General features: G+C 40.1%; 1 protein-coding gene across 1 annotated transcript; it reads right to left on the reverse strand.

Moving 5' to 3' along the window:
- Positions 1–1,791: 1,791 nt before the first annotated feature.
- Positions 1,792–15,469, reverse strand: sycp2l (synaptonemal complex protein 2-like). Its single transcript, XM_077013510.1, has 34 exons — positions 15,297–15,469; positions 14,961–15,080; positions 13,982–14,101; positions 13,402–13,500; positions 13,285–13,309; positions 13,102–13,187; positions 12,721–12,809; positions 12,249–12,283; positions 12,016–12,158; positions 11,836–11,888; positions 11,695–11,740; positions 11,443–11,535; positions 11,031–11,091; positions 10,587–10,747; positions 10,039–10,066; positions 9,893–9,938; positions 8,876–8,909; positions 8,745–8,791; positions 8,603–8,660; positions 7,921–8,031; positions 6,831–6,880; positions 6,516–6,576; positions 6,247–6,373; positions 5,995–6,041; positions 5,465–5,594; positions 5,226–5,293; positions 5,003–5,057; positions 4,807–4,923; positions 2,951–3,060; positions 2,751–2,845; positions 2,548–2,647; positions 2,283–2,341; positions 2,099–2,180; positions 1,792–2,022 (listed from the first exon to the last, which is right to left on the reverse strand). Exons 1-34 carry the CDS (start codon positions 15,303–15,305, stop codon positions 1,954–1,956), a joined length of 2,634 nt encoding a protein of 877 aa, XP_076869625.1. The 5' UTR covers positions 15,306–15,469; the 3' UTR covers positions 1,792–1,953.
- Between the last annotated feature and the right edge of the window lie 1,678 nt (positions 15,470–17,147).

A 17,147-nucleotide genomic window follows, 5' to 3' on the forward strand; every position in this document is an offset into this window, starting at 1 on the left:
TTATGCTGAGACACTAATCTGATAGCAGGGATAATCCTCCCTAATTAAACAGTAATTGTTTGCATGCATTGTTTTTTAATTATTCATCCAAATATTATACAATCAGAAAATGGCACATACAAGGATCAACCAATATGCTTGCAGACTTCTCAGTTCTCAGAATCACACTGTGGCCTTTAGAACTGATGTATTGGTCAGAATCAACATTTTCTTATAATAATAATAATAATAATCCATTGAAGCCTCACTTAGGACCCATACCACTCTTCATACCAGCAACCATATCATCCCAAGATCTTCTCAGGGGTCATTAGGTAGGCACCTTCCATTGTCTGCGTTTTGCCAAATTAAACCAACGATACTTCCAGAAGGCTCAACAGCCAGATCCAACATTCCAGCCCCACCCCAACACCAGAGATCCATACCCTGGTAATGAAGATCACCCTCTAAAAGTAGTAGCAGATGAGTGTCAATTTCAATTCAGAATTCTGGTGCAAGGTGGTTTATTGTACCGGTGAGGAGGATTTACAAAAACAAATGCAAAGCTCTCCATGGACGTGAAGTTAGAATGTAAGTCTTCTACAAGCTTGATTTCAAGGCAATTATAGCATTATTAGCAAGACTGATAAAGTTAACAGAGCTAGCAGAACAAGCAGTATTGGTAGAACCCCCTGCCCCTCCACACCACCTCCTCAAAGGCTCCAAATTACTTCCCAGAACAGAGTGAGGAGCTGACTTGGACGTGTGCTCACCATGGAATGAGGCCACCATTGGTTGAGGCCTGTCAACCAAGTACTGCAGTTGCCTTCCTCGCTTTTGTGAGCCCGGTGGGCTATTCACCTCATTTTGGCCTAGGTGTTCCAGTAGAGACTGTATGATGTTCGTGGGGGTAAAACACATGGAAGACATGTGTATTGTAATTTGTAAGTCGCTCTGGATAAGAGCGTCTGCTAAACGCCGTAAATGTAAATGTAGTTGAGTGTTGCTGTGCCTGCATGCCAGTTCCACCTGCAGCTGTCCTCGCGGGCCACTCACGAAAGCCAGCGCTGGTTCGTTCCGGTGGGTCTTGCTGGATAGCACGCTGAACTCCATAATGTACTCCACTGCTGAGTGACCCTGTCTTAAGTGCAACAGGCCCTGACCACAAACCCTACCCTGGAGAGGAAGACGGAGCACAGCCTTCAACCTCATCAAGACACCAGCACAGTCTCCCCAAGTCCTAGGACCCCCTGTGAGCAGGGAGACCACAAATGCCACCTTAGCTAGATCCAGCAGGCATGACATTGTACCATGGAACGCTCACAGCCCCAATACAAAAGAGCATCACACAGAGAGAACGATTCTTCTCAGATACATGAAATGCTTGACATTATCTAGCTAAAATATGACTGATCCTTGTATCTTACAGAGAAAAGAAATACCATTCATTAGCTAGATTAATATTCATCAACTGTCAGGAACACCCTATATTACAAGCCAGCAAGCTTTTTGCTAGCTGAAATGTTTAGGCAATTCAGAACAGAGTCATGAGCTAACATTAGTGAAATGGAATTGCTTACCTAATTACATGATTAATGGGTAAACAATGTTAAATCTTCATAGGCAATGCCAATTGTCTTTACTGCTAAAGCACTTTGTACACATCACTTACTACTGCATGAACTGCAGTTCATGCACATTTTTTAAAAGGGTTTGTCTGTCAAAGACTTGGGAGAAAATCCCTCCCCTGGTGGCCTGCTTGGCTAAAACAAGACAGCATTTCTGAAATCCACACTGTACAAATGTCTCCTATGAAATGCATAAACATTTTTATTTTCCAGTGTAAAGTTCAAATAATCCTAATACTCTGGCGTGAGGTTTTCTGCTTCAGGTTATATAAGGAGCGTGTAAACTAAAGTGAATGTGCTGTCCCAGTTAGGAGGCAGCAATGGTCACTGGAGCGGCACTCGTCTCTTATTGGCTCTCCACTCTGTCTTTACTGCTCGGTATTTCCATGGAGATGGTGGTATGGAGATCTGAGGACTGAAAAGAAAGATTAAGGGCTACCGTTTTACATGAACAAACTTCTGTACGTTTGGAAACATGCAGACTGGCTCACAGAGCTGGACATTCCTCTGGTGCTTTCTGCCTGACTCTGTGGTATTGGCTTAGTCTCTTTCGGTACCTCTACAGAATCCACCCTGGAAGAAAAAGACCTAATGTTGTATAACTTTACATAAAGATTTCAATCAGGTTTATCCTTTTTCAAAGTGAATGTAGAGGTGATTGTGGGAATAAGATACCTCTTCTGTTGTCTGTCACAGAAAGATCTCACTCTGTCAGACTCCGACTGCCAGAACCTCTGTGAAAAAAAAAAATCACAGAGATTAAGCATATAAACTAGCTAGATTAGCATATAAACAAATCAAAAGATTTGGCAAAAGCCATCCATCCTGCACTATCCAAAGCTCAAAGCTGTTATACACAAAAAATCCTTACAAAATATAGTGCTGAGGAGGATTTAAGAGAAAGAGAATGTGGAGGCTGTGTCAGGGGAATAAAACAAACCATGGTTTCTTGCTCAATGTGTTTAAGTGAAAGACAGTTCTGCTCCAGGTATCCCAACTGCTGCACGACAGTGTCCTGGAAATTATCTAATTGGACAAGTCTTCACATAGGAAAAACAATTAACCAAATTCAAGTATTTATCGACTCTGGATTAATTTTCGTTCAGGATATAGTGAGATATTACCACACATCCAGACTCGCACCTCTGATCATGTACGGTTTGCAGCAGAGAGCTCACATGATTCTGACAGTCAGTTAAAGATTTCAGTGACTTTGCTTCAATCTTCTTATACCTGGACTGTAAATGAAAGAGGATTCATTTGCATTCACTGCGTGAAATAGCTGTGCGATGAAGATGTTGGTGCGCACACACAAACATGCCATTTCTACAATGGTAACTTGCAGAGAAATGTTGTCTTAGCTGAGTCTTGAAGGTATTAAAAGCATCCATGACTCCAGAACCCAGCTCTGTCTCAGACTCCTCATCCTCAATCAATGCTTGAGACATGGTTTCTGTACAAATCCACACCACATTCCTTTCAGGTTCACCAAAGCTCATCTTTGGTGAAAGACAGTGGTTATGCAGCAGTTAGTTGCTACCTACATACACCCATCAAACAGCTGGCAACATTTGGGTTTGTGATTCGTGACATCTACAGTGGGGAAAATAAGTATTTAGTCAGTCACCAATTGTGCAAGTTCTCCCACTTAAAAAGATGAGAGAGGCCTGTAATTGACATCATAGGTAGACCTCAACTATGAGAGACAAAATGTGAAAAAAAAATTGAGAAAATCATTTATTTATTTGCAAATAATGGTGGTGGAAAATAAGTATTTGGTCACCTACAAACAAGCAAGATTTCTGGCTGTCACAGACCTGTAACTTCTTTTTTAAGAGGCTCCTCTTTCCCCCACTCATTACCTGTATTAATGGCACCTGTTTGAAGTCGTTAACAGTATAAAAGACACCTGCCCAAAACCTCAAACAGTCACACTCCAAACTCCACTATGGTGAAGATGAAAGAGCTGTCGGAGGACACCAGAAACCGAATTGTAGGCTGGGAAGACTGAATCTGCAATAGGCAAGCAGCTTGGTGTGAAGAAATCTACTGTGGGAGCAATAATCAGAAAATGGAAGACCTACAAGACCACTACTAATCTCCCTCGGCTCCACACAAGATCTCAGCCCGTGGGGTCAAAATGATCACAAGAACGGTGAGGAAAAATCCCAGAACCACAAGAGGGGATCTAGTGAATGACCTGCAGAAAGCTGGGACCAATGTTACAAAGGCTACCATCAGCAACACACTACGATGCCAGGGACTCAGATCTTGCAGTGCCAGACGTGTCCCCCTGCTTAAGCCAGGCACGTCTGAAGTAAGCTAGAGGGCATTTGGATGTTCCAGAAGAGTATTGGGAGAATGTCATATGGTCAGATGAAACCAAAGTAGAACTATTTGGTAAAAACACAACTCGTCGTGTTTGGAGGACAGTGAATGCTGAGTTGCATCCAAAGAACCCCATACCAACTGTCAAGCATGGGGGTGGTAACATCATGCTTTGGGGCTGTTTCTCTGCAAAGGGACCAGGACGACTGGTCCGTGTACATGAAAGAATGAATGGGGCCATGTATTGTGAGATTTTGGGTGCAAACCTCCTTCCATCAGCAAAGGCAATGAAGATGAAACGTGAGGAGATCTGCATGGAGGAATGGGCCAACATACCAGCAACAGTGTGTGCCAACCTTGTGAAGACTTACAGAAAACGTTTGACCTCTGTCATTGCCAACAAAGGATATACAACAAAGTATTGAGATGAACTTTTGTTATTGACCAAATACTTATTTTCCACCATTATTTGCAAATAAATTCTTTAAAAGTCAGACAAAATGATTTTCTCAATTTTTTTTTTCACATTTTGTCTCTCATAGTTGAGGTCTACCTATGATGTCAATTACCGGCCTCTCTCATCTTTTTAAGTGGGAGAACTTGCACAATTGGTGACTGACTAAATACTTATTTTCCCCACTGTAAAAACTAACAGACTAGCATTTTCCCCACTGTAAAAACTAACAGACTAACATTTTAAACTTCAATGTTCAGCCGGGCTGAGGGCTCAGAAGAGTTCATGGGGAATGTTCACCAGGAATGTATGGTTCAAGACTCCCTCTAGTGGTTTTGTGCATTAGTGCATTCTTTAACCAGGCTGTGGAAGTATAGAAGAACTTGCTGGTTTTAAAGAACCTCCACCACTCCCTACCTGTAGCATTTTCCATTGAAGTGGAGGGGAACAGTCTTCTGGGCTTGAGTGTAGAGAAGGGTGACCGTTTCTCTCCCTCTGGTTGCATCTCAGTCGTCTCGGGTCCCACACACAACTCTGAAGTGACAGTCATTCCTAAATAATGGGTTTTCAACTTCAGGTAGGGTATACGTGAAGCGTGTGCACAAATACATACCTGTTGATTCCAGGGGGGCTTTTCTTGGAGGTGGCCCTTTGCTCAAACCATGCTTCTAAAGACAAGCACAAAAAAAGTATTATTGAAATGTTGGTCAAATACTTAATACTGTGCATTTCCATCAAGGTAAAAAAAAAAAAAAAACCTCTGGACATCTGGACACGTATATCAGTAATTTTTAATTTAGGTATGTAGACATGAATTGAGCTGAATGCAAATGTACCTCTGTAAACACATCAGGTTCCTCATCTGCAAAAGTAGCATTTTCAGAAACAGTCTTGTCTTGAAATCCTGAAGAGAAAGATAAACAGATAGGGCATAGACATAAATACAGTTCCAAATCTTGGGTGCTGGACAGTGTACAGACTCGAAATATTGGCCGCGTTACCAATTACAGTTTACTATATTTCTTCATAACTAAAGCAGAGGTATGTTGCACTGCTGTGTGTCTCTACGACATGCCTGAATCTGTTGTGGTCTCCCTCACTGGGTGGGAATGGTCTAGACTCTGGAGTTCAGCTTCTTTGCCATCATTCTGTCCTGCCACATCTTCTGGCCTCTTCTGCAATGCTCTGCGTTTGGGGGTTGATTCCTAACAATGGTTTAGTCAGTCAGAACAGTGAGAGTGGCAAAGCAAAGGGAATAAAAACCAGTTGATTTAAAACTGAACAAATTTTCCATTTAGAGATCTAAATTTACCAGGTTAGTGTTTGGTTGACATTTATTAACAGTGTGGAAAATTGCTCATCTTCAGAAAATGTTCAATATCCCTAAACATCACTGAAATGTCTCCAGCTCAGGCAAAATATTTTGATGTTTTGACAATTAAATTTACTCCGTTAGGGTTTCCTCTTACAAAGGGTTTCTCCAACTTACCTTAAATAATTAAGGGAGTTCTTAAAGGGGCAGTTTTAAAGAAGAGTTATGATTAACACCATCAATCCAGGCATTGGCAGTGGCCAGCTCTAAAACTAATGCTGAATAACGAATACCTTGAAGCACTCTTCTTCCATACTGCTGGGGGAGGAAAGTGGAAGGACTGCAGGTGGTTAAAAAAAAAAAAAAAAAAAAAAAAAAAAAAAACACAAAATGGGGTCAATTTAAGTTAGTTTTTTTTTTGTCCTTGCTTCAGTATGTGGTTTCGCTCATGAAGGGATTGGAAATGTACATGAGGAGATGAATCAAGAATATTAGTGTCTGGTGCAGAATTGAGGACCAGTGCCATAGGCGAGTGGGCTGGGTACCTTTGAGTTTACTCTTGAGTCGTGGCTTTTTGCGGGTATAGTCGGAGTGAGGCGCATCTCTGGAGAGTCGTCGCTCACCGGGAAGCACGTAGGTGTCGCTCTCGGAGTGAAACACCCTCAGTTTCTTCTGAAAACAACAGCAATGACAAATTATCCAAAGTTGTTGCGTATTCTAAAGGGTGTGTGTTGCTAAAAAAAGAAGAAACAACCCTAGAGTGAACTTGTAGACTCTCTTCCCTCAAACATACCCACGGTAGCTTTAAACGCACCTTTCGTGCAGATTTCACTTGTCCCACACCGGCAGGAATGGATCTAATAGAGCTACCAGACCTAATGAAAAGAAGTTCACTACCACTGGAAATCATTCAGAGCAAAGTAAAATATATATAAAAGCAACTCATACCCAGATACTGCATTCATTTCAGGCCAGATGGGATACATTAGAGAGTGAAAAGATTACAACTTGTTCTCAATTTACCAGTAACACTAGAGATATGAGGAAAGGATGAACTATCTTCATAGTCTGTATTTTGGTGGCTTGTCTGAGTGTAAGACTGGTATGGGTTCAACATGATCTGTCATACCCATCAGAGGAGAGAGACTGCACAAAGATGACAGCTTTGGCCCGCACCACCTAGACAACAAAGATGCCACTCGATCATCATGCAGTTAACCTGCACGTTACGCTTAAACTGCAACCCAACATCAGTGGCACACCATGGGCAAACTCATCGAGGAAACATTGATGTGTGAATGAATACTCAGCCATTTTGGTTGCCTAACGAAACAGACAGTGTTTTTAGCAAATGGCAACAGAACCATTGAGCATGTTTGGGTCCAACAAAAGTCCATTACACACAGTGCTACACAGTTAACACTCTCGCACCATTTTCCAGCAGAACCCAACATGGCTAACAGCCCTGTCAGCCAGCCTTAATTAAAAGATCTAATGACGCCAAGATGCAGCAACTGACTCTCAAAGCTAATTCACAAAATGACCATATGCAGTTAACATTGTTGTACCCAAATATGATTGTAGATCTGCTTACCAAACTAGCGAAAAATGTAAGCAACTAACGTGACGTACAGTCAGTTATTTTTACAATTATTTAGAGCCAACACTGGTAGAAGGCTCAGCCTCTTAGCTGTTCTTATGAACCACTTCTCTACATTACAAAAGCAAAGAGCTTAAAACAGTCTATCTATGCAGACTAGGAGTCTGTAGCATGAAAGCACGATGTATAAATAATTTCTGGGTCACCCATAGGCCTGATCAGCAGGCAGGTCAGTGGCTTATGTGGCCCTACAACAGGCATTTTAACACACCCAGCCAAACTGGCAGTGTATAACAGTCTCTAAGGCTTAGAAGTCTCTTACGGAGATCAAGTGTGTCTTTTGGGGCTAAATGACATTTCCTAGATGATATTTCCTAGAGTACACATACTAAACCTCTAAATAAAGAGGATTATCCAGTTTGTGGGAGCTTAATCACGTATGCCAGAGCAAGGGAAAATACAGGAACAGTTCAGGATCAAGACTGGATAACAGCAGTGCACATATTTCACAGTATCAAGACTGATAGTCAGGAAAGTGGCATGTCTGTTTTCAACCTAGAACTGCATTAACAACTGTCTTAATGACCTTACCACATCAGCATAACCAAACCACACTGACCTGGTACCTCCATAAAGCAGCCATGAACGTTATTGCCTTTGGCTTCCTGTCATGTGAGCTCCCTGACACGTCAGTGAGAAACGTGTTGTTCAGCGTTTCTGACATGGTAACCTGAGGTAGTCATATAGACATCCACTCAGTATAGCTCCTCTTTAAACAAGCACTTTCCTTAAAATAAACAACATAAGTCAGTCTGCAGTGTTGCATGTAAGGGGAGGTTCATGAAGGGTTTAAACATGTGATTTCGTACTCCTGTTAGCTGAAGGACTTAGCATAGCCACTCCGCACACTGGTTAAACAGGCTAGCAGCGACGTAGGAAGTCCTACCCTCAATATCAAAGTGATGAACCTACCAACATCCATTAATGTACAGCAAGATGTTTGAGCTTTTTTATTAGATTTCAAACTAGGCAATTCAGAGTGCCCAACTTTGGCTTCTGAGGATGAAAACTATGACGACATTTCTAACAGAGAGAAATGGAATAGTCAACTCTACCCTGAGAACTATAATAACTATTTGCATGCTAATAATTTGAATAAGTGAGGCATACTGAATACATGGGCCAAAAAGAAAGCAAGTCTGTCCAAGCATGTGAGGGGGAGGGGCCTTACTCAAGTATTAGTGGGGCTCTTTGTATATTGGGCTGAATATTGTGTGCATGAATAGCCCTAGTCAACTCGCCTCCGTGTCCGAATCTTTTCTTAGACAAAAAGGGTCTTCCACTGGTGCACTTCTGCATCTTGATAAAGAGAAACAAGCACCATGGTGAGGTGATGCTGTTAAGAGACACAGTGTAGATAGATGTGTGGAGATCCAGACTCACTTGGGTGAAGGGAGTTTTCCTGGTCCACTCTGAAGAACAAATGAAACCTGCGGGAGAAAAACAATCCAAATCCCGTTTTTTTTATCCATCTTTCCGTCCATCCATAATGTCCAGGCAGAATGAGTAGTTACTTTATTTCTTCCTTTGGTCACTGCAGCAGGAGAGCTACAGAAAGAAAAATGCAAGAAGCCGTGGATGTTAAACGAACGTGTAAAATGCCTGGCTTATTTAAAAACCCAGTGAAACCCTTAAAGTATTCATAAATGTTTGATACTAGAGTATATTAGAGTTACTACATTCGTGAAACATTCTGCAGATTTTCTATAAAAAAAACCTGCTGGAAAAAAAAAAAGTTTGGGTGTGGTCCTAAAATTCTAATGACCATGTTTACTTGACAGTCCACCATTATAGACATAGCCTGGTGAGAGGAGGGAGATATCAACTAATTCAACCCTGCGTGAATGACCCTAATGTGGACCAAACTGAAGTATATGACTGACATTCACAGAACCAGATAAACCTCGTTACAGCTGTTGACAGAAAATGGCATTTCTTTGAAATGGAGCCATAGGCTTAAATACAAATGGCTTGTTCTAGATGATGATGGAAACCTACAGACTTCAAAATGATTTAACTTAGCCTCGACTACCTTTGAATTTCCTGTAGTTTAAACTACCATAATCTAATACTTGTAATAAGATACATTTTGAACTGATTTTGTTTAGAATTAACATGTGATATCATTGGCAAGCCCTGATTTTTGAGAACCTAAATTTGATCACATGATCTTTCTTTCAACCTGTTACTCCAAGACGATCTCTACAGTACATTGATCCAACATGTTGAAACATTACAATCAACATTTCAGCTTGACCACACAGTTATGCATATTCCCTTAGTCGACTAAGGCTGACTCGCTAGCTTTCTGACCAGAGAGCAAAGTTTATGAAAGCTTTGTGCAAGCAGAGACAGATTTAGGTCCCCATGATCTTTAAATGACACACAGCTGACAACAACTGTGACACAATACAACAAAATAATTTCATAATACTGAATCAGTCCCACTCTGACATTCACAACCCTCTTAATATCCATTACAAACATTAATATATAATGTCTTCTACAAATGCAGATATTCAGCACAGTACCTGGTAGACGTATGCACACTGTCGGCTGGTGTTGTATCAGAAAGCCCTATATTAAAAGAAATTGTACACATTCACAGGTCCAATCAATAAAAAAGCAGGTAAGATATGAAATGATTATCACAAATTATGTCTGAGATTCAACACACCTGAGTCTTCCCCAAGTGGTGTCATATGCTACAAATAAGATGTTTCAAAAGCATACCATTAGCTTTCAGCATATTAATGCATCATAGAACAGGGGTTTTCAACTAGTTCAGCCACAGGGACCATCATTCAGACCATGCTGTATTCTTTGCCAGCAGGGGGCGAGAGGGGTACGTTGATTTAAATATCTGAATAAATAATGAATTTAATACAAACAAAAACTTCTGAAAATGTGTAGATTTTTAAATTAAATTAAAATTTTTAAAACGTATTTTCAGTAAACTGGAGAGCATGTAACGGACCACCAGCAATGCTGCTGCAGACCACCAGGGGGCCGCAGACCACCGGTTGAAAACCCCCGTTATAGTACGTCAATTTACTGTTATACCGTAGGTCCGGTTATAGCAGCTATTGCTGTTACTTCTGTATGGGGAAATGTGTGGGTTCAAAAAGAGGAACCACCAGTGGTGAGACCAGACTGTTAATAGTTTTAAACACCTTAAATTGTGAGTAAACACCAAAATAGAAACAAAATACTTCCAACACAAACCTTCGGGGTTTCAGGTGATTTCTCACCTACAAAGACTCTCTTCACAGCAGTCTGGATGTCATGCTGGGAATCAAATGTGATCTGGACCATATTACCGATGACGGCCCCGTGAGTGACAGGAAGTGACATGTGAATGCTCAGAATCTTCCAATCATCACTTTCTAATCAGGAAGCAGAGAGTTAAAGTTTCCCAACAGAAGATCATAGACGCTTCGTACATTATAAAAATGTACAGTCAAATCTATACACAGACATTTTCAAAAATTAATTTATATTAGAATTTACACCCTAAAGCAGATTTGCTAAAAATAAATGTGAATATGTATAGAAAGAAAAGAAAAGAAAAAAAATCAATAAACAAGTTTTCAGTTAGTTTCATTCTTTCTCTTGACAAAATGCTTGCTTAGCTGTGAGATCTAAGCTGCTGAGTGAATTACTCCTCACCTTGCAGGCTGTATGTACTGAGTCTTTCTTTAGGCAGATGAATGAGCTCCCACAGTTCTCTCTGCAGGTGGATGAGCATTTAAGCAATAAACAGATGACATCACCAGTGCATTTCCATATAAAATCTTCTCCTTTTTATGAATGGGCAGACACAGTGATCCTCTCACAGGTGAAGGTTTACTCAGTAAGGCTGTTAGTACTGGCTAGAGGCAGACTCCAGGATAAAGACTAAACCCAATCAGAGCCTCATGATTGAAAAGTAAAACGAAGACAGATGATCAAACTTGCATACAAACAAGTTGCAAAAGGTTAATACTGGGGTTGAGGACCTGACTCCTGACCCAAGCAATTTTTTTTTTAAGTGAGGGATTCACATAGCATGTGGAGAACATTAATTTGGACCAGAACGTACTTCTGGGTTATTCACATGGAAGCTGATGGAGGAGGTTCCGACGTTGAAGTCCACCCAAAACTGCTGCACGAGTTCGTCCTCAGGTTTGAACAGCTATGCAGTGTGAAATGTGAGTGTTGAGGACACAGTCACAGAGACACAACACACCAGCACTCTGCATTCCTTTACCAGGAAGCAGAATAATCTTTGGTGTACCTACAAAGTAGCATGAGAACACAAAACCTATGGTTGAGTGGTTCCTGACAGGCTTACCTCAGTGAAGTCTAGAAATGCCCTAGTGCATGGAAATGAATACACACTGTGTGCGACAGAAAGAGAGAACAGTTAATTACACTTACTAATCAAAGCCAAATACTGCAAGTAGATTAAATTGGAATAATAATGTATAAATACCTTCTTGAGGGCCCAAAATAACTGTTGAGTTTGTTTAGAAATATCCTACAGTCCTTTGCACGTACATGATGGACAAAAATATAAAACTTCCAGTTAATTACCATTTTAGACCTCCATAAATCATTTTTCATTTCCAGTATGAATGAGAAATTATATGCCTTGGTAGCTGTATGAACATACCGTTTCAAACTCTTTCACCCTTATTGTTGCGAAGTCTGTGGCGAAGCTTCTGTAACTGAACCACTTGCCCACCAGTTCCGCCCTCTGTTTCTTTGGTGTCAGTCGACAGAGTGCCTCAGACACGGCCACCTGCATTTCATAATCTGAGAAACATTTTAGCAACAATTTAGCATACAATGATGTTTGAATGTATTGTGTTGTGCGTGTGTATATAAAGTGGCAGACCGACTTACCACCAACATCAATTATCACCTTCGCAAGTTCCTCTCTGAAATAATCAATCAGGAACAGGACAGGAAATGTATGTAGACAAAAATCTAATTAAAAACGATTTTACTAAAGGTTTTACTATGTAAATTTGAAAATATGTAAAGTAAAAGCTGTAATACTGACACAACTCCACTTGAAGGCAGCATGCGACACTCGCTTTTTAAACCCCTTCAGTTTTTACATTTTCAAAACCAAGAAAGCCCTATCCGCTATTTTCATTTAATGTTCATCACACCGGGTCTCCATAACGGCCCCAGCAGGTCGGGTGTCGTGCATAATCAGATACGATTTCCTCTATACCATCAAACCACTGCAGTACCTTACCCATTATATTTACTATTATAGCGAGGTATGACCACAGGTGTTGACTTTACTGACGCCAACACATTTATGAATTGAGTGGAAAGGGAGTAAAGCTTCTAAGTAATAACTTACAGTAGAAAGTTGTGATCATAGGTCTGGCAAAGCTTTCTGCGAGTCTCTATAGAAGCATGATCCAACATAGAGTTTATGGTTTTAATGGCCTGTTTGGGAAGAAGCAGATGCAAATAAGACAATTCAAAAGGAATATTTTGATATTAATAAGACTATTATATCTATTGAATCTGATTTTCTCATTGCTTATTTTGACTATCTTAAATGCAAATATGTCTTAGTTATGGATTACCAGTAAAAGGATTCTAGGTTAAATATTTTCTTATACCAGATAAATACTTACACCAGAAAAAACAAACAAAAAAATTATGAGCAGCTAGACTACTTTAAAATTCCAGGTGCTTCCTCTCATCTTCCAGTAGTTCATCACTGTGTACGTACCTCTAGGCGCAAACTGAATGTCACATCTTTGTCTATCACAACAGCGCCAAACCTCAGCAGGAGGACTTCCAATATCTTATTGCTGCCTGCAACATGGAAAATCACAGTATATTAACAAAGTGATAATTTCAACCAATCTAAATAATCCCATGCCTCAAAACAAGCTACAAATATTGTGATCACCTTCAACATTGCACTGGCAAAGGCCCTGGAAAAGATACAAAAATGTTCTTAGTTTTTAACATTAACCAACACAGACCACAGTTTTATTAAATTTATGCCATCGTGGAGGTACGTCACCATGGACACTTCATAAAAGACTTCCATGAGCAGAACCGGTGACTTGGTTGGTCCGGGCTGTGACTTCAGATAGTCCGAGACCCTCTCAAACCAGTTCAGCATGTGCAATTCAAAAGACAAGATCAAATACAACAGGTTACTCAAACCATGTTCCCTTGGGCACAATTTCCCCATGACATTGTGTGCATATTCAATTCTCTATATTACAAACAAATGAATATTATTCCAGACACACAAAATTACCATCTACCATCAGTCATTCACTCTAGCTAATCTCTCCCTACACACCTGTGCATGCCTTACACCTTCTAAGGATAGGAGTCTGTTAAGGGCTGGAGTTATTGAGTATCAGGGCCAGCCCAAACCTATATAGGGCCCTAAGCAGAATTTCAGTTGGGGCCCCCAATACCACCACAGCTCATCGTGATCTCTTGGTGCTCTTGGGGACCCCCTGGTGGCGTGGGTGGACCTTAGCAGCCGTGTAATTCGAGTATGGGCCGGCTCTGATGTGTATGCTAGTGTATCCATTGAGGCCTGCTCCGTCTTGTATGGCGTTATTAGTTTAAAAAGACAGGATACTCATCTTTATTACTATACCCTGATGAACAAGACAGTTGATGCAGTCTATGTCGCTGGAGATTAATTGCTCGATTGCTTGTAACATCAATATAACGTTTTTGAACTCATTTTTATGCAGTTCCTGTGGGGGGAAAACAATTATGGAACACACATCCCAATATACATTCAGCAGTTTATAATGGATCCACTTGTAAAAACAAATGTATTTTTAGCAAAACCGCCGGCTCAGATCGCAGCAATCTCACGTGCAGCCTCACGAGCATCTTCCACGAGATGCGATGGTGTGATGTTGCCTTGGTGAACTAGGGAGACTCAACATCTTTCAACTACAGATGTACGAAGCTACTTACAGTAAACACATATCTTTAATATGTATTATCCTGTCATTTCTTTAATAGATTTTTAAACATTTGTTCACAGTTCGTCACCCTCTTATTTTGAACAGTGAAGCTAGCATTCATACACAGTTGTAACTATTAGACCAGCCTACTCAAGAAATGAGCCGTTTTACACAAGATCGTCAATCGCCTCAGAAGTGCAACATGAACATTTTAGTTGTCCAGTACGAGTCGCTTCTCACGACGTCGTATCTTTTTTCGCACGTACGGAAAAAAAGACGTGGGTACTGTCCAAGAAGACCCAGAAGCATTTTCAGACAGTGACAGTTCACAAAAGCTACAGTGATTTGGGTCATACAAGAGTTGTTGGCAAAGACTGAGTTTTTTTACATTTATTAAAATGCTCAGTTTTCAATATAGTCCCAATATAATACATCCAGCAACAAAACGGATAAGGACGATCCGTTTAAACAATTTACTATCTGTTTTAAATGGATTGTTTAAAAGTGCAAGCAAATATGCAGCCTGGTTCATCATTGCATTACCAGGTTATTCAAAATACGGGATGACATTAGCAGTACGAGATGCGTGTCAAAATATGGGATCATAAATAAAATACATAACGATTAATGGATCAGATACCCTGATTGCAACTTCATCCAGGCGGTCGACCAGAGACGCGGAATATTTCTCCTCAATAATAACCATGACTGCTGATTTAACATCATTACTAGCGAATGCATCTTCCAGTCTGCTCGAAAGCTGTATAGAGAAAATGGCTAAATTGAGTTTAGTCTGCATTCGTAAATTACAGGGTGTCTTGAAAAGCCTCCAGTGCTACGCTAGCAATTCAGTGATGCATCATTTGTGTAAACATACATTACTCGTTAATAAGTTAGGCCTATTCGTCTTTTAACCAGACGTAACTGCTTTAAAAACGATGAAATGTAAATGTATTTGTTAGCAAAACAGACTTACATTCATCATTTCGGAACCGACGGCCTCTCAACAGTCAGATTAACACAGGTGCGCCTCATTAGGAAATAATTATTCCGGGCACACGTGGTTAAGGTTTAAGATTAAGTTTATAATTCACAACATGAACGCATTTCCATAAATACACTTGTATCTCTCTTAGCCTAACTTACCTTATAAAGTGCTTTTAACTTAATGTGGTAACCTTTATTGGGAGGTGCACATAGCACGCTCTGAAACACCTGTATAAAACACTGGAGCCCGCTATAGGGGCTGAAGAGGAAGAATGTAACAAAAAAAAAGAAAACTGGTCTGACATCATTTACATCACAAACTTAGTTAGCAATTTGCTAGAGTTAAGCCTACAGATAAACTATAATTTTTACATAATAGTTACAGATAATTCAACCTATCTATAGATAACTGAAGTAGCCAATAAAAATAAAACGAGCTTTTGCTTAAAAGTGACAGTTATTTTTTGTTACTGCTTATTGCTATATTTAACTATATTCGTATTTATAATGCCCATCACACATTATCCGTGCATTAGCTACATTAAAGTTCGTTGACGGATAGTAACAAGAGCATCCCATAATACTTTGGATGTCTCAGGACCGAAGAGCAATATAATCATCATATTCATCATATTCAGCTATAGAGCATAATTCAGGGAGCGTGTACTGCTGTATATAGGGATACAGACATTGTACCGCCCGGAAACACTGCAACATTGATATTTCTCAAATGATATTATAAGGTATTATTATAAGGTATAATTATGTTTACTTAAGGGAGAGGGTTTCTATTGTAACTAAGAAACATATAAATATAATTTCTTCTTGCAGGCGTAGGCAAAGTACACTGTGTCCGTACACAGATTAGCTTCAACTTTCTTGATTAGTGCAGATTAGTGCAGTAGCTATGAGAATGCAATGACAATATTTGAGTCGCGAAACAACCGAACAAAACAGAACTACGTTAAAAAACCGAATGAACTGGCACTAACTGAAAACTGAAATTGAAAGGGATTTGTAATAGTATAACGTATGATGTGACTTTAAAAGAAAGAGACCATGTTGGCTCAAATTGAAATGCCTCGGCTGTTTACTGTGCGAGGTTTGTTTTGTTTGACCAGTCTTCTTGTTTTCTGTCAGCAACGCAGAAAGGCTTTTCGTTTACATATAACAGCTAATGACCACCAATAGATTACATCACACGTGGGATCAACTCTCCGTACCGGCTCTGTGAGCTTGACTGTCGGCTCAGTCTCAGACTTGCTCGTTAAATATCGCTGACGCGTGTGTTGCCCGCAATTCTCAACCGTCAGCTCAGATTTTTCACTTTGATAGTATTTTCATTTATAATAACTGCACGAATCATATTTAAACTTTGGATGCGTATAATATACGTAACCTAAAAATCCTCTTTTAATAAATACACAGGTCAAATGTGTTTTTTTGTTTTTGTTTTGTTTTTTTTGTGGAAATGTTATTGAAGGCTTGTTGTTTGTCTTTGATTGATTCTCCCATGAATGTCCGAGGAATAATTATGCGCAAAAGTGTAGGAGTAGTATAGATTAGTATAGGTCAGTCCCACGGATCACGTCAAAGGAAAGTGCGTGTGTGTGTGTGTGTGTGTGTGTGTTCAGTAGGGCTGAGGTTAGACAGCACTGTGGTGTTTTAGGGATCACACGCACCAGAGTAGTGTCCGTTTTATCGTGGTTTTTTTAATCAACACATTCAACACGGCACACATACATATTCGTCGCGGCTACTTCTCAATCCTTCTAATCTCGTTAGTGACCTTGCGTTCGTCACTACTCTACTCTCGCGATATGTTACTTTATAATAAGAA

The sequence above is a fragment of the Brachyhypopomus gauderio genome, chromosome 7 (assembly GCF_052324685.1).
Source record: "Brachyhypopomus gauderio isolate BG-103 chromosome 7, BGAUD_0.2, whole genome shotgun sequence".
NCBI lineage: Eukaryota > Metazoa > Chordata > Actinopteri > Gymnotiformes > Hypopomidae > Brachyhypopomus > Brachyhypopomus gauderio.